Below are 24,644 nucleotides of genomic sequence, written 5' to 3'. Positions count from 1 at the left end.
AAGCCTCCTTCTTCCTCATGTCTCTCTCGCTCTCATATATCTTCCCTCAGAGACTTTAAAGTCCCATAAGGAAGGAGGCAGCTTATGTTTTCTGAGTGGATGAAAGAAAAAACACAACTTACTGGGGAAAAATTAATTCCCTTTTTCCGAACAGTGAACAAATATTTTGCGGATGCGCGTGGGAGGATTGGAGCCCAATTAGTTGGTGCACTAGGAGTGGGGTGACAGTGTTGCGCTAGCAGGCCTACCTTTGAGATTGGGGGGGCCTAATTGGTCCCATGGACCAGATGTTGCCCACCCCGGGCTCAGAAATAGTGAGCATGTTGTACTTGCCACTTCTTAAAACAACCAAAATACATCCCTCTCCCCAATTGGATTAGATTGAGGGAAGGCTCGAGAGGAGGCCCAAGGAGAAGTTAAATCTTGTATTACTTCTCTTCAGAAACACCTGCCTCAGTGTTTCAGAGCATGAGCTATTCTCATAGTCACCATCTGTCATTTTTACTGCCCATCACATTAGAGGGTGGGGAATAAATGGACACACTTCCTTTTTCTTTTTACAGCAAAGGAGGAATGGGAGAATAAATGGAGAGTTTATTTCCTTCCCTATGAGCCAGGCTGAGTCTTAGGTGAGGTTTCGTCATTGGAGCCCATGAATATTTAGCAGGCCTGTGAAGACCTCTTTTTCTCACCCGAAAGTACTGAGAGCCTGACAGTGCAGCTAATATAACACACTGGCTTTGAGTCGTGGTTATAAGCTGCTGCTTCCCTTCTGTGATGGAGACATTTTGCTGAGAACCCCCAGAGACCTGCTGCCTCTTAGTCTTGGTGGTATGAGGAGGCAAACATGCATAAAATACAGTTTATGTGGTGTAAAAATGCTTTATTAAGCCTGTTCTTTCCATTGCCATCACCACCAATGCAGTGTATCAAATGAGTTTGCCAGGGATGTTAACCTTCATTTATTTACTTTCCCGCCATGGTAGATGAGAGAGCCTGTTCACTGGGCCATAAATAATTGGCCTGAGTTGTATGAGAGAAGTTATTAGGTATAAGACGTTTGCCTCCTTTTGGACCCTGGTGCATAGCTGGTCGAGTGCTGATGATAGGATTGGTTCAGCTGCTGCTCTGATATTTCACAGTGCACCTCAGGCCAGACTTAATGTCCAGAGTTAAATGTCAGGAGATCCATTCCTTCAGTCAAGTGAAGCTATCCCAGACCTCAGACAAGCTGTAGAAAATGTGGAGCATTTGATTTCCAATCCTATGGGGAGTCACAAGTTCCAAATCTGTACGTACTGCATGGGTGAGCCCATATTGTGATCTTATTTAGTTGGTATCTGATATCAAGTTGCAACACTATTGTCATTTTTGTTTTGTCCTTTAGTCAGTCATAGTTTTTGTGTTAAGTTCTCTGCCATCACCAAAAACTGGGCTTTTGCATTCCTCTTATTTCCATCTTTTGCAACTTTTAAGGCTTTCTGCTGTTAACTGTTTAGGTTTCTTGGTTGTTGTTAACTCCTTACTAGCCCAGTTTTCATTTTTTCATTAAAAAATATTTAAGAATGCTAACTGGGAAATTCTTGCAATCTACTGTTTTCTAATGGCCTTTATCTCTTAAAACGCTACCTCCAAAAATCCAGATATATATGGAGGTTGTGTTCTGAGGTAAGCACCTTTTTCAGCATGAAAGGTATGCTGTATCACCTATGAATTACTTTTAAAGAAATTTCTCTCATGTGTATAAACTGTTTCTAATGGGTTTCTCTTTTTATCCACACCTGTTTCTTGGTACAAATTACACTAACTGTCTTATTGCTTGTGTTGTAATGTTCTTATTTGTTATCAAGCAAATCTGCGTTTTCCAAAGATAAAACCATGCTCAAGATGGTTTACAACATATAAAAAATTACATAACTGCAAACATAACAAAGGTGCTCACAAACAATAAACAAAATGTCAAAAAGTACACAACCAAATTACCCTGCCTGGGAGTGTTTTATGTGTTCCTTTTTTTTGAACTTAGAGATACCTCTGAGGAACTAGCTGGTAAGTGTGTGGGGGTGTTTGTGTGTTGCATGTGTGTTTAGGGAAGTTTTTAATGTTTGATGTTTTGTTGTGCTTTTAATTCTGTTGGAAGCCACCCAGAGTGGCTGGGGAAACCCAGCCAGATGGGTGGGGTATAAATAATATATTATTATTATTATTATTATTATTATTATTATTATTATTATTATTATCACCACCATCATTATCATTATTGAAGTGGTAGGCTTGGCAAAGTGCTCTTGCTCTTCAAGTTCATTCATGATATGAGTGTCATTCTGCTCTAATCTTCTGTGCATGCATAGGTGGTGATGGGGTAGCATTAGCAGTGAACGAAGTCCGTCCTCATATGGGAATTATTACTGGAACGTGCTTGCTAACCAGAATTTGCCCAGCTCTACTATTAATTACTGCTGCACATAATGCAGACACAGCTAGCTTAATTTTAAGTCCTCTGACACCTTTGGGGAGAGGCTGAAATTTCCTCCCAGCTAGGCTTGGATCCACCTTTGCTCATCTGCTTCTCATTGACCACAACTCTTCATTCTGTGCACCATTCACCCAGGATGTCTCCTTTCCAGCATGGTTGCCTCTCAACCAGTTCCATGTTACCTACAGCTTTAGGTCTTCTCTGGAAGACAAAAGCAGACTGAGTTTTTCCCCCCTTCTCTTGCAAGGAGGCTACACTGAACAGAGTTTCTGAGTTCTCTGCTGCTTGTCCCCTCTTCCTCGGGGATGCCCACAACATTAGATGAGCTGGAGGCAGGGAATCCTCCTTTCTCTCTCCTTGCATTTCTCTTTGCTTGGTATCGCAAGGCAAACACAACTGAAAATTTGACAGCATGTCTCTTTGTTTGCTGCCACAAGCATGCTCTGTTACCTCTTGTCTCTCTGCTTGTAATGCTCAGTCCTGACATAAACTTTGAAGGTGTACAACTTTAATTTCCTTCTCCCAGTTTAAGCTGTCCCATGTAGAAAAGGGAGAAAGCAAGCTCTTCCAGTAAAGGAATCCAAAGAGCAAAAAACAGGAAAGTTAGAGAAGAAATCACCTCCTTTGTCCACACCCCACAGTCATGCCCACTGCCCTAGACATTGGCGCATGCTCCATCAATAGGGTAAGTCAGTCACAAGCTGTGCAGCCTTGTCTTGAGAAGGCAAAGCAACACTGACCCCCCCCCCCCGCCAATGCTCACAAACCACAAGTGAGGAAGGCTATATGTACAGGAATTACACACAGGTGAGCACTGGGGTAATAAGAGACTAGCTGAAAGGAAGCAGGCAGACATATCCTTGGGCTTTTAGTTGCCGTGCTGTGCCGCCACCACTCCGGAGCTGCACACCCTTAGGCTTGTTACTGAACAAAGCGGCAGCACCTCTCCTTTGTACCCTTCTTCAGACTGAAGAGTGCTTCTGATGGCTGCTTCTTTTAGTCATGTCTGAGGGTGCTCTGGAAAAGGAGAGCTCCTTGGAGGTTAGAGGTAAGGATCAGACAACGGCGGCACTCAGACTGGTACATGGTCTGTTCTGTCAAAAGCACACGCGAGCGAGGGGCTGGAGGGTTGGATGAGAGGGTGACATTGTGCAACCTGTTCAGTTCCTGTCTTGGAACTCAAGTGAACTAAGCTGAAACAGATTCTTGCATCTGAATTTTAAATTCAGAAGTGTGGAGGCTGAGTCTTGTTGCCTTTGGAGCAGGGAGTTCCAGGTCCATGAAGGCTTTCAGTGGTGCCTCTAGGCAGGAGCACCAGACACTCAGTTTTCATTTCTTTTTAAATAAAAAAAAAAAAGCATTTTTTTATCCCTTCTAGAAAGTTATGTGGTAAAATGTGCAGTTACCTTTGAAGTTTTTTCCTTGAATGTGAGTGTTGTGGCTACCTTGTATATTTTTTCTGGTACTGAAGAATGCTTGCTATTGGACAGCATCAGTGTGCGATCTCCATAATCAAGGCATAGTGATGGCAAGCATAAAGTTGTTGGGGGTGGTTGTGTCTCTCAAGTTTGTGCTATATTATGCTGCCCTTGGCAGCCATTTTCTATTACGTCACATCCCACGGCAGCCATTTTGTGATGGATTCCCTCAGCACTTTCTCAAAATGTGAAGTGTGTCCACTAGACAAAAACAGTTGGCAACCCCCTAGTCTATGTACTTATTCCCTCCCCCACCAAGCTGGAATCCCTTTAGTGTATCCTCTGTTCCCTGTTAGCTACAAGTTAGAATTTGCATTTATATTGCACTATTGGCTATTGAACACCACACATTAGATCAAGTGCTGTGCACTTTTATGGCCAACAGCCTACAAGAATAAACAGATTGGTCCCAAAGGTGTCATGCCGGCTTTTGCCTTTGTTCTGCTGCTGCAGACTAATAAGATTGCTGTTCTGGGATGACTCTTCTTAGAAAAGGAGGCCCTTGGTAGCAGAATGATTCAGAGCTAAGAAGAATTTGCGTCAACAAAGGGTGATGATTTTGAAGACAGCAGCCCGTAAAGCACCTGTGTTCGGAGCTTAAAGCAAGAAGAAAGCTAGTGCTTTCTGTCCACTGTTTTCTGGTACCCCCCTTCCTTCTCTCAAGAAACTAAAAGCTTGGTACCTGTCTCCCGATAATGTTTTCCTATTAAAAGCTTAGTAGCCTGGCAATATAGGTTATCGGGCAATATATGGGCATTTCGCCAGTATTGAGTGGGGCTGAATTTGGTCCCTTTATTGCAGAGCACCCCCCCCCTCCCAAAAAAGTCAGTACTTTCTGACATTGGAAGTAATTGCGTATTTGTAAACAGCCCATTGCTGCTTTGGCTCATTTGCTCTCACCTTTTGTTCATGCCTTAGCAAGGGAGCCTCTCTGCCCAGCCAATCATCCCAGCATCTTTCCAGCTGCTAGTCATCAGGACAGTGACTTGGTACCTAACATCTCTGAATTTTTACAGGGTCTATTGTGAAAGCTGACTTCTGTTCCCAGGGCCAGGGCAGTACCCAGGGCAATTTGGGGGGGGGGTCACTCTGATGCTTGCACTTGCACTTGCCCTGAAGTTTCTTTGTGTGGGTTTGCAGTTGCAGTTTGCCATTTTCTCCAGCGGAGAATGCCATAATACGAGGCACTCAAAGATCACTAATGAGTTTAATTTTATGGCCCTTCATTGGCCTGTTGCTCACTGTTTGATTGCCCTGTTTTATTGCTCTAATTATATTGTTAATCGAGTTTATTACTTGTTTCCCCCCTCTCTCTCCTTTTTTGATTAAATGTAGATTTATGTCCTCCTCGCCATCCACCATACAGTGTTCTCACTCTTTCCATAGTCTGACCATGAAACTAGGACTCTGGATACTTCCAGTGTCACTGTTTTCGGGTGGGATAATTCAGGCTGTGCAATTAAAGCTGACTTGGAGCTCTTGCGCAACAAACCTGCTTCCCCAAAAGGTCAGACTTTTTATGATAAGGAAAGTGATGGGGAAATGTGGGATTAACCCTTGCTTGATGCAACACTGTCTAAATCTCCCCACAAACAAATCAGGATAAATGTTCATTAAATAGACAACAACCTCTTAATATCTCCACCAAACAAATTGGATTGAATGCTCATTAAAAGGTAAATTGTTGGTACCCAGATGAACTTTTTGGAAAATAATGATATTTTTGAAGATATCCAGCAGGTTTTGTGCTATTAGTAGAAAATATAAGAATAGGCAAGGATTCCAAGGCAATTGATTCTTTGCAGAGAAGTGGGGCAGGGGAAGGGATTTGTATTTTCAAATTTGGATATCAATATATTTGTTGTAAAATTGAAAAATGATGGGGGGGGGGGGAGATTCTTTGCATCTTAAGTTAGGCATAACCAGCTGAATGTGTGAGTTCCTAGTTTCAACAATAGTTTTCAAAAGCTTCCTCTATGTCCTTGTTTTCCCCTGCTTACAGTCAAGAGTCTACAACAGAAAATAAAACTGCATTATGACCAGTTTAAAATGTTGGCCTATATTCACTAAATTTGAAAATAGATATTGTTAGTGTATGAAATTCCAATACTGTTGAGATCTTTGGGTGGGGGAGAAATCTTCCTCATCCTTATTGTCTGTTAATGACAGTAGCTCTTGGCTATGCTAGTTATTTACTGTATATTTGTAATGCCCATCTGCACTAGTTATATCTGGTATTTGGTGTTGAAAAATGTTCTGATTCTGGGGAAGTTCAAATTTGCCTGCTTCAGCTTGGCACCTTGGTGACTAGTAGAACTAACTCTGGCTACCAGGGCCGGCCCCAACATGAGACAAGGTGAGGCAACCGCATTGGGCAACAGGATCCACAGGGGCATTAGATCCGGATGCAGAAATTATTTGCCCCCTTGCTCCTGATGTAGATCTTCACTCACCCCTTCTTCTGTACTGAGGAGGGAGGCACCATTTTGTGGTTTGCGTCAAATACAAAATGTATTGGGCTGGCCATGACAGCCACTTGTGAATTTCATTGCCCTTGGTGTACCTGTGTAATTGCCCTGCTCCAATCTCACTTTCAACTCTTTTTGAAAGGCCAGTAGATAGTTGCACCTGCTATTTTTGCAATTCCACAGATTTATTTTGGATTGGATGTGCACAAATATACAATATGTTCACGCAATCAATATTGTAAATGGGTTCAACTGCAGTTTTAGTGTCTTGCACAGAAGTTAGAATTCTGGCTATCCCTATTGCTGCAGCAGTTACTAGGAGAAGCTGCTGAATATTTTCTTTTCCTTACCTGCTGAAGATTTGGAAATCCCATCTTCTGTTGTATCTAGCAATAGGAACAACTGAGGGGGAGAGGAAGGTAATTTTTTTTTGCATAAATGTGTTACCTGATGTGTGTGTTAGATTACATTGAGAAAGGCATCAGGACACACATTAACCTCTCTCTTTTGCACAGGACTGGCCTTCACAAACCCCAGTGAGCAGCTACAAACCCCAGTTTGTATATAGTCTTGTAATGACTCCCATTTCCTACTTGCTGGGAGGAGGCGTTTGCTAGTTTTGTCACACAACTGTAACATTTCGTTCCCTCTACCTTCTTGGACCAAGCAGGGCTCTGGGCTCTCCACCTTCCCTTCCTCAGAGCTTTGTCCTGCATGGTTCAGGGAAAAGGAGAGTTTTATTTCCCAGCGGGGTGAGTGGGATGTCAAGATGCATCCAAGAGGTCACTTTAGATCCCTGCGTCTTTGCACCTCTTTCTCTCATAGGTCTTTACGCAGGTGGCCAGCTGGCTCCTTGCATTGGCTTCATTCTCCCCAGCGATCTGGTGCTTAAAATAGCACCAAACCTCAAGTCATTATCCTCCTTGGGGATCCCACCTGGCTTTGCCTTTGGGTAGAACTGTCTTTAGACTGGTCAGTCTTTGCCCTTCCGCTCTGATGAGAACGAGACTGGCACTCCCTTTAGAGAGGATTGGAGTGTGTAGGCAGCTGCAGGAACTTGGCAGATCTGCCCTCCTTTCCCCCCAAAAGAGTTTTTAACACACTCTTTCACAAAACGTATACAACTCTTATTTGACCACTAAAAAAATGTTTGTCACAAGAAACTTTCTTCAAGCTTCTCTTCCGGGGGCAATTTCTTTCTTTTTTTAAAGAGGCAGCTAGGAAAGCAGAAACTTGCAGTCCAAGCTTAATAATTCTTCCCATCCACTGCACTTCAGAGAGATGCCAGTCTCTGAAGGATCCAGCCTAGCGCAGGCTCTACTTCCCATCTTCCTTGAGTATTCTGTTTTGCTTTTCCTGGCTGAAATGTGTCCTTAATTATGCCTTTTGTTTGCCTTGATGGGTGGGATGCGGGTGGCGCTGTGGGTTAAACCACAGAGCCTAGTACTTGCCGGTCAGAAGGTCGGCGGTTCGAATCCCTGCGACGGGGTGAGCTCCCTTTGCTCGGTCCCTGCTTCTGCCAACCTAGCAGTTCGAAAGCCCGTCAAAGTACAAGTAGATAAATAGGTACCGCTCCAGTGGAAAGGTAAACGGCGTTCCCGTGCGCTGCTCTGGCTCGCTAGAAGTGGCTTAGTCATGCTGGCCACCTGACCCAGAAGCTGTACACCGGCTCCCTCGACCAGTAAAGCGAGATGAGCGCCACAACCCCAGAGTCGGTCACGACTGGACCTAATGGTCAGGGGTCCTTTTACCTTTACCTTGCCTTGATGGAGGACAGAGAAGTGTGTGGATGTGTAGAAACTAGCCTATCTAATTCACATTTGTTGGCTTGTCCACTTTTGCTTCTGACCCTGCCCACCTCTGGCCTGTGGCTGCAAGAAGGTTGCGCAGAACAGAATGTGGCCCTTGATTTGAAAACAGTTCTTCCCTGTTCTGGACTTGGGACTGCCTGCCTTATCTTCATATTCTTGACCTTTACCTTCTGGTGTCTCTCGAACATCTCCCCGCTAAAGATGCATGTGGCAAATGCTGTCATAATGGCATTTCTACACTACAGACATACATCTTTCTATATCAATTTAACTGTCATGGCTTCCCCCAAATAATCCTTGGAGTTTGGTTATGCTGGATTTTTTTTGGGGGGGGATTTCCAGAGGAGAGGGGAGAGGAGAGAATTTTAAAGCAGTTTAGTATGACCAAAGACATATCTTAATGCAGTGTATATTCCTGGATATTTTTATTATCTACTTGGCTCTTTCTTATTTTATCCCTGTATTTAGGATCTGCTTTCTCTTTTCACCTTGTTATACGTGAACAGGGACAGGGACTATCCTTCTACTCTACCACCAATAATCTCCAAAAAGTGCCCCAGTGTTGATTGCTGATTATGCCACCACATGGAGTTTAAAATGTTTTGCGATCTTCTCGCTTTTCCACCCAGCTTAGCTTTTATCCTATTCGCTTTCCAAGACCCAGAATTTGGAATCTCGTTCTTAGCAGTATTGGACAGAGCTGTAGTCCGTGCCTCGGGGAAAGAGAGCAGCAGCAACAACAACAACAGCTGGTGTGCTGTGATTGACAGGATGATAAGGTGACTGTGCAGGCTGAAAGAGGATGGGAATAATTCTTGGCAATTCATTTTCTTCCAAGAGGAAGAAGGTGTGACTTGAGAGCAGTATAGTGGCTAGAAAGTGACCATGTGCCTAAACGTCCTGGAGGGAAAAGGGGCGTATAATGGGAGAAGACAGATGCAACACCATATTCAAAGTGGCCTCACCACACTGAGGCCACAACTGTCCCATACATTTAAAGCACTATTGTACCACTTTAACAGTTACAGCTTACTGCAAAAAAATCCTGGGAACTGTAATTTGTTAAGGATGCTAAGAATTGTTGATGCCCCTCCCTAATAAACATATAATCCTACAGAATAATACAACTATTCCAGTTCTTCTGATTATGAGTCCAGTCTTTCTGTCCTTAGCATTATTCAGAGAACTTTCAAGGCCATACAGTACAGTAAATAAAAGGTCCTGGCTGGAAAACTTATCTGTACCTTTTGAGTCCCTTGTAGCAAGTATATCCATGGCTTTTTGAACATAGTCTTCCTAACACTTTAGTTGTGTAGGTAACCCAAACTTCTAGGGTAAAGATCTCTTATAGTTAGATGCTATTGCTGACATCTGTCAAAACAAAAAGAGTGCCTTATTCATATAAAATATTTTCTGTGCGCTCCAGAATTAAATTTCTGGAGCCCAACTGTGGGAAGGCAGAATAGGGCAGGGAACAGCATTACAGGGTTGGGATGTTTTTACTTCGCCTCATAGTGTGTAATTCTGCCTTATTGCAAAAGCTTTCAGAAAGAAGGGCTATGCCTTTGTCTTCAGGATAATGTCTTGCTCCTTAATATCAAGGCCAGGGGATATGAGTGTATGTGAAGAAAACAAAGGATTTGTATCTGAATCATGTGGTTGAAATTGCTTGGTTTCATTTCTTCAAGCATTAAGGAATATGATAAATGATGTTATTTGAATGTGTGTAATAACCTATTAATGAATGGAATTTCATTTAGAGGTATCAAAATGGGAAACACCATAATCATGTGGTTTCAGGGAGGGAAAAACACCAAATTGTCAGTTCTGAAAATACTCCATGGGGAATCCAGCTGCAAAAAAAATCCAATCAAAGGAAGAGGTTGTTATGAAGTGAGAGTGCTGCATCATTAGCAAGCAAAAAAGAAAAGCCAGGGTAAGAAGTAGGTAGAAATTTTCTATGGAGAGAGGAGAAACCACTTTCTCTGCATTTTGCAAGGGAGTATATATATGAGAAGGGACGCGGGTGGCGCTGTGGGTTAAACCACAGAGCCTAAGACTTGCCAATCAGAAGGTCGGTGGTTCGAATCCCCGCGACGGGGTGAGCTCCCATTGCTCCGTCCCAGCTCCTGCCAACCTAGCAGTTCGAAAGCACATCAAAGTGCAAGTAGATCAATAGGTACCGCTCCGGCAGGAAGGTAAACAGCGTTTCCGTGCGCTGCTCTGGTTTGCTGGTCACATGACCCAAAAGCTGTACGCCGGCTCCCTCGGCCAGTAAAGCGAGATGAGTGCCACAACCCCAGAGTCGTCCGCGACTGGACCTAATGGTCAGGGGTCCCTTTACCTTTACCTTTATATATATGAGATGCTGGATTGCTTTGATGCATTACCCCCTCATGGGGGTGATCATGGCAATGGAAAATAACTCATAGCAATTTTAGCTTGTGCATTTCATGCAGCCTTATCTATGGAAACATGGACATGTTCGTTAAAACCAGAGGTGTAGGGGCAAGATTCTGCCTGTGATATCACACTGAGCTTCAAAAATATTACAGTGCATATCTTAAGGCCCACCACAACTGTAGGAGCAAAGTCCCCATCCTTGTCCTCCACCTTTGAGTTAGCTATACAGTGGTACCTCGAGTTACAAACGCCTCAGGTTACAAACGTTTAAGGTTACAAACTCCGCTAACCTGGAAGAGTTACTTCGAGTTGAGAACTTTGCCCCAGGATGAGAACGGAAATCGTGTGCCGGTGGCACAACGGCAGCAAGAGGCCCCATTAGCGAAAGCACGCCTCTAGTTAAGAACAGTTTCAGGTTAAGAACGGACCTCCAGAACGAATTAAGTGTGTGATCTTTTGATCATCCTGCTGTTTTTCAAGCCTATCCGTATCTCAGTGTGAGCAGGAGGGTTTCCTGCCCCCCCCCCGACTTGGAGTAAAGGCAGTTGGTCTTCCCAAAGAGTGGAATGAGCAAGGTTTCTCACTCATTTGCAGTCCTCTCCGCAGCACAAGGGTGTGTGTGTTGTCAGAGAGAGAGAAAATGCAGTTGCCAGTTGCAACCTGGTGAGTGCATTTGTGGACCCGTAATTAAAAGGAAACTGCTGCAGTACTTTTAAAGTTGTCTCAATTCACCCTTTTCCCTTCTACCTTCACTTGCTGGGGAACAAGAGGCAGAAAAAAGTAGATAGAGATGAAAATATTCTCATTATAATTATTCCATTATTAATTGGAATTCTGAAAAATACCCAATACAGCTACAGTACGCTGAACTACTGAGAAGCAGCCAGTTGCAAAAAGTGTTTCTTTTATTCATTATTAATGCAAATGTTGCATTTCCATGTGAACAAACAATACAAAATATGTTCCAGTGTGTTTTCTCTGCAGGATGCCTGGATGATTGCCAGAGGAAGCACAAACTAACCTCCTTCCAAATGTTTTCCTTTATTGGACTGAGAAGTAAAAAGACAACCAAACCTATTTAGTTCTGGCCAGTGTGCTATGAAAGGCTGTGTGCTCTTAACTTGGCTGTCCATGCTGGAAGCCACTGAGGCAACCCTGCATCTTAGATGGGCAGGGAGAGGGGAGGAAGGGTGGATTCCATATACAGTACAGTCATACCTCGTGTTACGTTTGCTTCACGTTACGGATTTTCATGTTACGAATACAGCAAACCTGGAAGTGTTTGTTTTCAGGTTCGCCGCATGCGCAGAAGCGATCTGTGCGCTTCGCACATGCACAGAAGCACTCTATCACACTTTACACACACACAGTAGCGACTCTCTACTTATGGACTTTTCGGGGTGCAAATGGCACCCCAAAACGGATCACAATTGTAAGTAGAGGTACCACTGTAGTTAATCACACAGAGCCTTAAATAATTCTGTACTGTTGTGTGTGCTGCAGATAGGGAACGTGTACTTTCATAAGTTGTTGGACTTCAACTTCCATCTTCTCTGACTGCTGGCCAGGCTGGTTAGGGCTGATGGAAGCTGGAGTCCAACATCTGGATGGACACAGATCTTCCATCCCTGAGGTATGCTCTTCCACCTTCTTCTAGTGACGATCTGCTCTTCTGCAGGCTAGGGACAAGAATGAACATTGCGAGACAAACTGCCACCTTAGCTACTCTTGGGAATGCCGCTGCCACAGTTTTACTGACTATGGCATAGATTGAGAAGCCTGAGTTAGAGAGACCTTCTGTAAACTTATCACATCTTTTTTGCACTGGCAGCTATAGCACTCCTGTAGTTCACAAAAGGCATAAAAAAGAAGGACCTAATAATTTTATAGTTGGGAGCTTTAAATACACCTGTACTTTTTGTTCTTTAAAAAAATGTTTAGGGGTAGGTACTCTCATTTCCCTACTCATATTGAAACACTGCCCCTCAATGAGGTCAAACTTAGATTCACAAAATGTTCAGGGTGTGCATACCCCTGCGTACCCCCAGAAAAAAACACTGCCTCTACCTAATTTCTGTTCTCACATTTCTTTTTTTAAAGAAGTAACTTCTGCATTGTGTATCCTTAGTTTTTTTTTTTGCTGGTACGACAACTGAATTATTTGAAACTCTCATTGGCAAGTCATGGTCTTTGCATTTAATTAAGCAACATTGGATAGGCTTTTTTTAAAAAAAAATCTCTGTTGCCTGATTTATTTGAACTTGCTGTGGCTTTCCATTGCATCCAGCTAGTTCTACATTGTGAGAAATCACAAACTGAGAAGCTATAGATCAGGGGTCGGCAACCTAAGGCCCATGGGCTCCCGCCGCCCGCCCGGTTGGCTCCTGTGCGCCGCGCTAAACCAGCACGGAGCAGAGCCGGGACCACCTTTCGCGACACTGGCTGCAGGAAGCTGCCCACACCTCCTCTGCGCCAGAAGGAGCACCGGCAGTAGCGTTTGCGCATGTGTGCGTGTGCGCACACACACTCCGGCCCACCGTGGCATCTGCGGGACTGTGAACCAGCCGAAGCCACAAAAACTTTGCCGATCCCTGCTATAGATAGATATAGTTTTATTTTTTAAAACAACAACAACACATTTTTCTATTGGTACGCTCAAAGTCATTTACAATCCAAAACAAAATGATATAATGGGCTTGACAAAAAAAGGAAAAGCAGGCAAAAAGAAAATAAGAAGATGCAGGTACCAACTGTTACAAATTGTTGTACTGTGGTACCTCTGGTTACGAACTTAATTCGTTCCGGAGGTCCATTCTTAACCTGAGGCGCGCTGTCACTAATGGGGCTCCCGCTGCCATGCTACTTCTGCTTGCATCCCAGAGCAAAGTTCGCTACCAGGAGCACCTACTTCCGGGTTAGCAGAGCTTGTTACCTGAAGTGCTTGTAAGGGGGACGGTACGTAACCCGAGGTTCCACTGTATAAGATTTACATAGTGACCATTCAGAAAGGAGGAGACATTTGAGAAGAAGAGCCAAATGGCAGCTGCTTGGAGCGGGTCTTCCTATCTTACTTCACCCAGGTGGAATTCCATCCCTCCTCCCTGAAATGCACACATTGCAAAGATTAGGAAACAAAACTTCTCCTTGCCATATATAGCCATTCTAACTGAATGGATCAAAAGGTGGTTCAGGCATGTTGGCTTTGTACTAATTGCTTTAATCTTTATTCTGTAAACAGGATGGCATTCAAATGTCTTATCTGATTTTGATTTTCTCTGATGTCTGCTTTTCTTACTTGGTACCATGTCCACTTCTTCGAAGTTTGATGAGAGTTTTTAAAAATAACACCCACACCCAGATTATACTATGGAGTAGTAGGATGAGGAGTTTGCAGATCTCCTCCATAAGCAGATACTAGGGCTTATGTCTTCTTTTTCTTCTGCAGATGTGACATTGTCACCTAAATTACCCATATAGAAATTGTTGGAGCTCAGGTGAACGGGGTTTACTGATCAGTCAACAAAACTTAACTTCCTTTTCCTTGCCTTTCCATCTTGACCTTGGTATTTGATTGTAATGAGCTTCATGTTCTAATTTTGAAATAAATCTTTACTGAAGTGCTTTTTCAGTCATAAAACACACACAGACACAAAAAAACTTAACTTCCTTTGTCATGCGTAGGCTTAACCACAGCTGGTTTCCCAGCCACTGTATCTGTAGTTGTGTCGCAGTTTTCAGACAGGTTCGAAATGACTCATGGATTTCCACACAGCAGCCACTCTCATCATCTCACCCTGGATTTCATTGCAGTTCCATCTTCTCTTCACTTCAGATGCTCATTGACTGTGTGTTTTATGTGGTATGGGTATCCTGTGTTGATGCATTGGGGAGGACCTTTAAAGGGAGCAGGCTATAGTTCTGAGTCAACTGAAACTGGAAGGGTTGGGGAAGGAAAGGGTGAAATTCATCATGGACCTAATGGTTTTGAATACAGATTCTTTTACTGCACAGTTCAAAATGCAAAATAAGCAACTGTGGTTTTAAAAAATAATAATAATGAATGACTCTGATCAAAGGCAAAGTATCAGTTACACAGTCATCAGCAGCTTTTGGGTGACTTTGATAGTGGCCAAGAACACTCATAAATGAAGGAATGGCAGATGAAGATGATAGACTTTTCGAAGCTAGCAGACCTGACTGGAAGAGTCTGTGACCAGGAGGAGGAGGAGCACCAGGAAGAATGGAAGAACTTCAAAGATTATTTACTTAAATATGCTAAGATAAATTAATTAGAAATACTTGCAAAAAATAGATAGGCTAAGGATTTAAATATGTGAAGCTATAGAATATTAGGTTTAAAGCAAAGATGAAAAGAAACAAAGATGTTAAGAGGATTAAGCAAATTTTATGAGATTCTGTTTTGGAAAACCGTTACAATGATATATATTGAAATTCAGTCAAGGGAATTTGAGGAAGTCACTTAACAATGTTAGTAAGATTGGATTAAGTACAGTTATGATCTATGTTTGTTTGTTAATTTAAAATTTTGGAAAATTGATAAAAAAAATTGGAAAAAAGAATACTCATAAATGAAAGAAACATGCCTTTCTTTATCCAAAGTGTTCAGTGCAAACTTTTGATACCCATGGTGTGCTTTAGTATTTCATTACACAGTTGTAAAATAAGTTTTGCAGCTGGAGCTAAATATATTAAGCGTAGAATTCAGTGTTGCACTATTACAAGCATATCAGCTTCCCAGATTGAACGACCCCCACCCCACTCTCCTCTACCGTGTGCTGTTCCAGAGCTTCTCCTGTAACCCCCAGAGCCAATTTCAGGAAGTGCTTGGGAGGGAAGAGAGGACGGAAAGCCCCATTGCACAAGTGACAATGGTGCATTAGGCAAATCCTTCCCAGAGTCTTTACCTATAGATCTTGCTTTTGTTGTTTAAGTGCAGTTTACATTAATAAGTCTGCATACTTCTGCACACTCCTGCCATTTGGGTTGAGACATAGGTAAATGGAACTGGCTCTTGGATAATGTGTGTCTAGTGGCTTTTGCTGGAGAGGGCAGAGGTCCAGTTCCAAGTTGGAACAAGTCTAATGCAGCACAGTACAAAAAACAGCTTTTTTGTGGGTGGGGATGACTGGACTCTTTGGAAATGCTGTGATTGACAGTATGCTACAAAAATTAATTGCACCTGCCCTTCTAAAGTCTGGACTGGGGACATGGCACAAACAATGGATTTTGTTGCATTGAACAGTGTAATCTTGGGAACGGAGTATGGAAACGACTCCTTTAATGCCATGTTCAGACTTTCCACCGAGATCACATGACTTCAGAATCTCTGCAGACTAGACCTTTTAGATTTCATACAATTTTGTGAGAAGGGAGTTTTTAGATAGGAAGAGACTATTGGATCATTCTTCTGGCCCTTCCCACAAGGCCTCATAGCTTCCTCACCTTGTGCTCCAACATCCACAAGTTGAGTGTAAGCTCCTCAGGAGGGGAGTTCTGCGCATGGAGACCTCTCCCTGTTGGTTATGTTGGATGGGGCTGATAGAAATTGTAGTCCGAAACATAAAACCATAGTTCTAAACCGAGAGCAAATGTTGGGCCATACCTACCCCTCCTCCCTCCTCCCAGTTTCAGTGCTCCAATCCTGGGCTCTTTAGACCACTGTTGTTTGTTATGTCTAAGCAGGCAACTCTGCCCCTCTAGATTTTACTGGACTACAACTCCCATCAGTCCCAGCCAGCATGGGCAGTGGCCAGGGATGATGGAAGTTGTAGTTCAGCAACATCCAGTGGTCACCACGTTGGCTATGTCTCAACAAAGATATTAAAATTGGGATCAAAGTGTGGTTTCAGATGGGAAAGGGGAAGTGTGGTTTAAAGACATCACAGTGTAACAGTTGGACTGATCTCTTGGAGCCATTCTGTGCCCTCAGTTCCTTGCCAGCTCACAGTTACCAAAGGACAGTCTTGTCATATCTCTCTCTCTCTTTCTCTCTCTCTCTCTCTCTCTCTCTCTCTCTCTCATAAAGGGCCTAAGAGGGCTGCAATTCCGCCTGACACGGGAGCTGCTAATTAAGATCCTGGGTCACATTTTTTTATTCTGTCCCTTCTCAGTTCATTTGCCAGAGCTTGACAGCTAAATAGTTTGCTTCCTGGGGCCCCTCCTGACTGAGCTTGGATAATTACTGCCTAATGAGGGCACAGATTGCATCTGTGATGGGGAAGAAACATGACCGGAGGTAAATAGATTTCTCTCCCCGCCCCTGCAATGGACAATTTAGGGGGCAGACATCAGGCTATTTGATGAAATGTTCAGCAATGAAGAAACATATGGCCAGGAGACTGCTGTGCATCTACTGTAATTAGTGTTTAGTTTCCCATTCTCTGCTTATCACAACAGTTTATGGACATAGATTAGGGCTGAATGCATATAATAAAAATATTTCCGTTAAGAGCATATAGTTATATTCGTGGGGCATCTCAGATTGGATATAGATACACCATTCTCAGAGAGAACATAGTTATGCTGTTCTCAGAAGGGAGGTCTCTTTTCTGCAATATTGAAGTGGGTCAGCTAGTTCCTGTTTGAAACGCAAGGCTATATTTTTTCCACTTGTGGTAACGAAGAGGCAGAGGCTGTTCCCACACCAGAGTGTAGATGTGTACATGACTCTCTGTTTTCATAGGTGCATTTGTATGCCTCCATCAACACACGAGCACTTTCAGTTTGATGCATCTGAAATCTGTCTTGAGGTTTTCCCATCCAGACTAGTGGGTGGTGCTTGATGGGTTGTACTGCCACTGCTTGTTGTTGCCTCCTCTGCTCAGTTAGTACTTCCTTACCCACCAGAAACATGAGGTCATTTGGGAGCATGCCTGCAGATATTTAACTGTGTGTTTGTGTGTGCATGCACCTTCTTTTTCTTTTTTAAGGTTTTTTTAAAAAAATATATAAGTTTCATGACATACCAGATTTGCGCAAAAGAACAGTCAATTTTTAAAATTACAATAGTAATAGTGCATGTATCGCTCCAACTCAGGAAAGGACTTGAAGTTGCTTTCATGAAAGGCTGCTTCTTCCTTTCTTCCCCCTTTCCTTTCCTATCTACAGTCATACCTCGGGTTAAATATGCTTCAAGTTGAGCGTTTTCAGGTTATGCTCCGCGGCAACCCGAAAGTAACGGAACGCATTACTTCTGGGTTTCGTCACTCTCGCATGCGCAGGCGCTCAAAATGACGCCATGCGCGGAAGCGGCGAAACATGACCCGTGCATGCGCAGATGCTCAGACACGTGTTACATTGTACTCAGGATGCGAACGGGGCTCTGGAATGGATCCCGTTCGCATCAAGAGGTACCACTGTACTGTATCTGCAAGGGTGTTTTTCACTTTTTAATAGAGATGCTTTGTGTAAGAGCAGTTCTGCACAAAAGAGCTGTTTTAGCAATGAAAATATGTGAATGTACCTTCATCAATGACTGGTGGAAAAGGGCAGGCTGCAGCCTTTCCTTTGGGCCGATGGAGACAAAATGGAAGTAGGGAGTGCCACAATAGATAACACCCAACAAAATTTCACCACACATGTAAAAGAACCCCCTCACACAATGCACTTCGAAAGCACCTCCAGGTGCAAGTAGATAAATAGGGACCGCTTACCAGCGGGAAGGTAAACGGCGTTTCCGTGTGCGGCTCTGGCTCGCCAGAGCAGCGATGTCACGCTGGCCACGTGACCCGGAAGTGTCTCCGGACAGCGCTGGCCCCTGGCCTCTTAAGTGAGATGGGCGCACAACCCCAGAGTCTGTCAAGACTGGCCCGTACGGGCAGGGGTACCTTTACCTTTACCTTTAACATGTGGTTTCGTATTGGATTTTCTTCCCTTATTGGATTATACATAGATCAGGAAAATTTGAGTTTAGTGCAGGGGTGGGGATGTGGGCTTCTACCCTACTGATTAGCAGCCAGACCTATATGAATGTTAAAAGACTTCATAGGTTCTAGTGGGAGTCTGGTATTTGATGGCCGATATAGTGCCTTTCCAATGCAAATCCCTAGTCCTGTCTGTTTCTGGAAGCTATCTCTTAGATGTCCCTGGGGCAACTGTTGATAAATCTGAAGCCTTTGTTGTGAATTTTGGTTTCCTGTCTGTGATACTTTCATGTTAGAATTAATATTTGCTCAGGCATCTCCTTAGTGGAATATGTTCAGAGAGCCAGGAAAGCTGGATTAGTCCCCCACTGTGTAACCAATCCTTTCTCCCATCCTTCCACACCAACTGAGTTAGCTCATTACCATTTCTCACAACCTTGCATGGCAAAAACAATCAGTTTGAGAGAGTCTTGGTGGGGTGGCAGGTGGGGGAGAGCACATGGTTTCCGGTCCCTAGAAATGGGGAAGCCGGGTTCTGGACTAAAGGACTGTTGTCGTAACACAAGGCAGAACATTTGTTTTTCAACTTTCCTTTATTTGCAGGAAGTAATGAGTATATTTCCTCTTTCAGATATTTCTGCCTAGCAACCACCCTCTTTAAGAGACCCCTAACTACTTGGTTTTAAATGAGTTTCAGGCTCATTTTTTTGGGGGGGGGGAGGGCTAGAGAGCTCTAGGCTAGAAAAGATGTTGGAATGTCTGTAGATTCAGATACATTCTGCCAGCTGTGTAGAGAGTATCCAGATTCACTTGGTTGCTTCAGTCGGGTGACAGCATAACCGACAGATTGAGGCTTCCTACAGGAGGCACGAGCATGGCTCCTGTGAGGTATGGCAACTGCTTTGTAAAAAGAGTGCTGGGAATTGCGCATGAGTCACAATTAGGCATCTCAGGCACTTTTTGTTTTGTTTTGAAGACAGAAAGTTAGTTGGGGGAAGGGTCCCAGGTTTAATCCTCAGCATCTCCAGGTAGAGCTAGGAGAGACTGCTAGTCCTGAGCTAAACGGACCAGTGCTTTGACCTTGGTATAATGCAGCTTCCTATGTTCTTCTGTCTGCTCTTCATGGAAAAAAAATAACTAAGTCCTACTGTTCTAGTCTGTGACCTCTTCTACTCTCAATGGATGGAGAAGTGTTTTTATGCCACACTGGATGCCAACTTAATGCGATCAGTGTCACAGGCTTTGGCAGTTACTTAAACATCACTGCTTGTGCGCCTTAATTGAGATTCAAAACTGTGCAATTAACTCTGTCCTAATAGCTTTGCAGAATTTCCCTAGCCTCTTATGGTGTAGGATACCAGGGCACAGCAGGTGTCCTATAGCCCACTTAGTCAAAGTGGGGTGTCAAATCACCTAAACTTCCTGGGAGGTTAATGCCCTTGAAGAGGAAGTGTCACTGGGGTCCGTGTCCATCACTGCTAATCTCCCACTGTTTGTAGCTAAAGGGCACCCATTCAACATCAGTCATGACCTGCTTCAGCACTGCCACTTCCGTAGCTTGACAGCTGTCCTGCTGGGTTAACAACAGTTTCATTAGTGCCCTGCCAGCCTGCAGAATGACTTGGCCTCATGCCCTCTCAGATTGTTCCCTTCTTCGCCTGTCCCCCTCCATTATTGCAGCCTTGCAAATAACTGCTCAGGATATGGTGGCCCACCCGCTGCAGCGATCACCCGTGCTGCTCCCCTTTTACCATGTGCTGCTGCCAAAACCAGTTACCTCCTTTTGTGAGATTGTCACAGTTGCTTGTGGAGCCCAGGACTGGCACTAGGGATAGTTTAACAGAAGACAGCATTTTGGATGTTCCATGTTCATTTATTCTTGTTCTCTCTCCTAGTTTAGTGACAAGTAACTTTAAGATTAGAAGGGAGGCTGAAAAGATAACACATGCAGTCGCCATAGTGTTAAACAGGGTAGCACTATAGAGGCCATGCATCATTTGCCCCTTCCCTTCAAACTTTAATGAGGAGGTAGATCTTGAAGGCCTGAAAAGAGAACTGCACATGCAGGTGTCACAGCGCAACCAGACGGCACTGTGGTGGCAGCATGTGTGGCTCACTCTCCATGGCAGGTAGTGGGCATTTCTTAGGCGTAACCAAGGGACTCTGAACCCCTCTCCATACAATGCTAGGCACTGTATCTCCTGTCCTTCCCTCCCTGGGATATGTCTCATCACTTGGAATGGATTGCTGCTACTCTCTACGGGTAACCAGGCAAGAATTATATGACTGGCTCAGTAGCTGCAATAGAAGTGCATGGTTTTTCCTTGTTGCTTTTTGATAGATAAGAACTTAGTGACAAATAACTGCTTTTTAATTTGTTGTTCCAAACCAGAAGCTTTTGCCTCTATCCTTCTGTTGCTTAGGAGTGTTAGTAACCCGGCACCCAGTCCTGTTAGCTATGTTGAAGTGTGTGTGTGTGTGTGTGTGTGTGTGTGTGTGTGTGTGTGTTTGAGGCGGAAGTGGTAATGCAGTGCTCCTTGTAATTACCGTATTTTTCGCTCTATAGGACGCACCGGACAATAGGACACACCTTGTTTTAGAGGGGGGAGAACAAGAAAAAAAAAATCTCCCCCTCTCAGCCCAGCGCCCCTTCAGCAAAACGGCAGGAGGCGCTGCGCAGAGAGGGGGAAAATTTCCCCCCTCTTGTTTTCCCCCTCTAAAACAAGGTGCCATTCAGTCGTCTTCAGCGCGCCTGCCATAGCCGCGCGTCACCTCTCCAGCCGGGAGAGGGTTGCGGGGCTATGGCTTCTTTGCTCCATAGGATGCACACACATTTCCCCTTAATATTTGAAGGGGAAAAAGTGCGTCCTGTAGAGCGAAAAATACGGTAATTATTTGAGTTGGTTCACACATTAGTTTGCTTGTTCACAAGGCTTGTCAGGTACAGAACTTCTCACATGTTTCCCTTGCCTTCCAGATGGAGGCCAACTCAGGGAACTAATGCTTGATAGCAGTGCTTTCAGATCTTCCTTTGCCAACACTTAGAGAGCTGATGCAGAGGCATGGTCCTGCTGTAGCTTCTAGACAGGTTGAACCCAAATGAAGCATTACAGAGCTGAGCTCATGGGATCACTTCATCATCAGAGTGGCTTTCGGCAATCCTAATACAATTAGGCTACCAGGGACTCCGGGATGCATGAATATTGGAGGCGTTTGATGCAATCAAGAAATCTAACTCTGGATATCATCATGTTTAAAAAAAAACAAAAGCATCAAAATCTTGCCCATTTTTTACTGGAATGAAAGTGCAACATATTACAGTCGTACCTTGGTTCACGAATGGAATCTGTTTGAAAACCAAGGTGCGGCTTCTGAGTGGCTGCAGGAGCTTCCTGCACTCAATCGGAAGCTGCAGAAGCAGCGCTGGACATTTGGGTTCCAAAGAACGTTTGCAAACCGGAACAGTCACTTCTGGGTTTGTGGCGTTCGGGAGTCAGAACATTCAAATCACAAGGCATTCAACAACTAAGATATGACTGTATATAAAAATTGGTGTCCCAGAGCTTGCATGTAGCTTATATGATTGTGTGGTGGTGTGTCCTGTTATCCTCCTCATGTTGGTCCAGGCTTCTCTAAATAATTCCTGCACAACACCCCAAATCTTGTGACTTATAACACTCCACTCCTACCCGCTCCATCATACCATACAGTGGTGCCTTCAGCATGATATCTTAATTACTTAGAGTTGTTTCTGACATAATGATTGGAGCTTACAGAAAGACTTGTAAAAGGAATCATGGGAGTGCCTCTACAGGGAGATGTTATATGGAGGCTGCGTTTTCCAGATGTATGCATGAAAACGATTTTGCAGCTCTGGAAAAGTTGCATGGATGACTAATCCCTACAAAATAGGGAAGTGATTGTTTTTCTAAAGTTCTTCAAGCATCTTACAGGCTAACATATTTAGGGCTGCATAAACCTTTGTTGATACATGATGTGCTGTCCTCATTTGGGCAGGTGTACACACACACACACACACACACACACACAGGCACTGGGGAGGAGGAACAGCAGCAGAATAAACCCTGAGGCCAATAACCATGAAATGCAAGAGGTTCAACCTGAGACATTTCTAGGCAAAGCTGTCCGTATAAAAAAGACACCATTCACAGCAGCGGTAATGGGTGATCACACATTTCCCCTAGCTTTGCTGTTTAACATTTTTAATGGGAGAGAGGCCTTTGCATTTGAGTCCCTCGTGAATAGAATCAAACTTACTGATAACATCTGGTTCAGCAATTTCACAGTAGAGCTTCCTTAGAAGAATGTTCTTCCCCTGAATGGTGACTTCTAGCAGATTGCCCTTGAACAGTGAAATGTTCTCCCACTGGTTTCTAAACACGCAAACGCACACACAGCTGAGGATGCTGCTTCATGCATGTGTTGAAGTGGTCCATGAGTCCTTATGCCACAATAAATTAGTTTAGTCTTTTAATGTAGCAAGATTTTTTGTGTTTTATCACACACCAACACAGCTGCTCCTCTGGAATTCTTAAGTATATCCATGAGTTCTGGGCATGCTGCTGGAAACTATCTTTGAACACAGCTGCTCCTCTGGAATTCTTAAGTATATCCATGAGTTCTGGGCATGTTGCTGGAAACTATCTTTGAGCTGGTATGGAAATGATTGGAGTTGCTGAGCACTGCCCACTGCAAACCACTGGGTGCATATTATTGTTGGCAAGGAATTAAATCCTGCTAGATAAATCTTAATCTAAACTGAATTGCTAAATGAGTGACTAGAAAGAAAACAGCAGGTGTGATGTATTAGGGTGCTTGAGCACACACAGGATGGTGTGTCTCACTGAACAATGCAATTCCATTAATCTTGATAGCAACGCTTATGATGCAGGCTAGGAATGGAATGACAAACATAAAAGAGGGCGAGTGGAATCGGCAGGGCTTGTGTGCCTTGTGCTCAGAATGTGAAGTTCTTCTGCAAGGAGACACAGGTTCTGTGCCTAGCATGAATTACACATCTCTGTCTGCTTTCAAGACTAGAATGGTCAAACTTTTAAATGACAGTGGTCAGGGCTCCATCCCTGATAACTTTGAGGTAGGCAGCAAAAAACAGTTTTTTCCCCATTTGTCTTTTAATGGTTTTTAATTTGAGATTGAAAGTTTAATTGTCCTTTGTTTACTTCTGTCACTATTAAAACTAGTTTGTGGTTTTTCTTGTGAACTTATTAGAGCTGGAAAGCATCCTAAAAATGGTATGTATGTATGTATGTATGTATGTATGTATGTATAAATAAATAAATAAATAAATAAATAAATGGTAACAGGTAGAGACAAATGTAATGTTCTACACTTAGCCAGGAATGACCAGCTGCACAAATATAAGGTGGGGGACACATGGCTTGCCAGCATTACATCTGTAAATGATCCAGGGGCCTTAGTATGCTTAACATGAGTCAACAGTGTGATGCAACTGCCAAAAAAAAAAAAAAAACCTAATGCTATACTAGGCTGCATCCACAGAAGTACAGTGTCCAGATCAAGGGAAGTAATAGTACTTCTTTATTCTGCCTTGGTCAGACCACACCTGGAGTACTGTGTCCAGTTCTGGGTGCCACAATTTAAGAAGGATGTTAACAAGCTGAAACATGCGCAGAGGATGTTCAAGATGATCAAGGGTCTGGAAACTGAGCCTTATGAGGAACAGTTGAGGGAGCTGGGTATGTTTAGCCTGGAAAAGAGACTGAGAAAAGATATGATAGTCATCTTCAGATATCTAAAGGGCTGTCACATGGAATATGCAGCAAGCTTGTTTTCTACTGCTCTGGATGGTAGGACTTGAACCAATTGATCCGTTTACAAGAAAGGAGATTCTGGCGAAATGTCAGGAAGAGCTTTCTGATGGTAAGAGTTGTTCCACAGTGGAATGAACTCCTTCAGGTGGTTGTGGATACTCCTTCATTGGAGGTTTTTAAGCAGAGGTTGGATGGCTATCTGTCATGGATACTTTAGTTGAGATTCCTACATTGCAGGGGATTGGTCTAGATGACCCATGAAGCTCCCTTCCACCCCTACAATTCTTCGATTCTATAAAGGTTGGAGTTAGG

At 43.6% G+C, this 24,644-nt stretch overlaps 1 protein-coding gene across 5 annotated transcripts in view; it reads left to right on the top strand.

Annotated features, from left to right (window-relative positions):
* B4GALNT4 (beta-1,4-N-acetyl-galactosaminyltransferase 4) overlaps nucleotides 1-24,644 on the top strand; it is a 171,865-nt gene that overhangs the window by 55,207 nt on the left and 92,014 nt on the right. The window contains exon 1 of one of the 5 annotated variants that reach the window (XM_079970086.1): nucleotides 566-1,291. The exons of 3 other annotated variants lie outside the window; for them this stretch is intronic. In XM_079970086.1, coding sequence (XP_079826212.1) covers nucleotides 1,177-1,291 — 115 coding nt within the window. In that variant the 5' untranslated portion in view covers nucleotides 566-1,176. Of the gene's footprint in view, nucleotides 1-565; nucleotides 1,292-3,336; nucleotides 3,525-24,644 lie in introns of those variants that run through there. One more of the 5 variants, XM_079970088.1, reaches the window with a different exon arrangement.

Source organism: Podarcis cretensis (assembly GCF_951804945.1).
Source record: "Podarcis cretensis genome assembly, chromosome: 1".
Lineage (NCBI taxonomy): Eukaryota > Metazoa > Chordata > Lepidosauria > Squamata > Lacertidae > Podarcis > Podarcis cretensis.
Note: the sequence above shows the minus strand (reverse complement) of the source record. Positions and strands in the feature narration are given on the sequence as shown.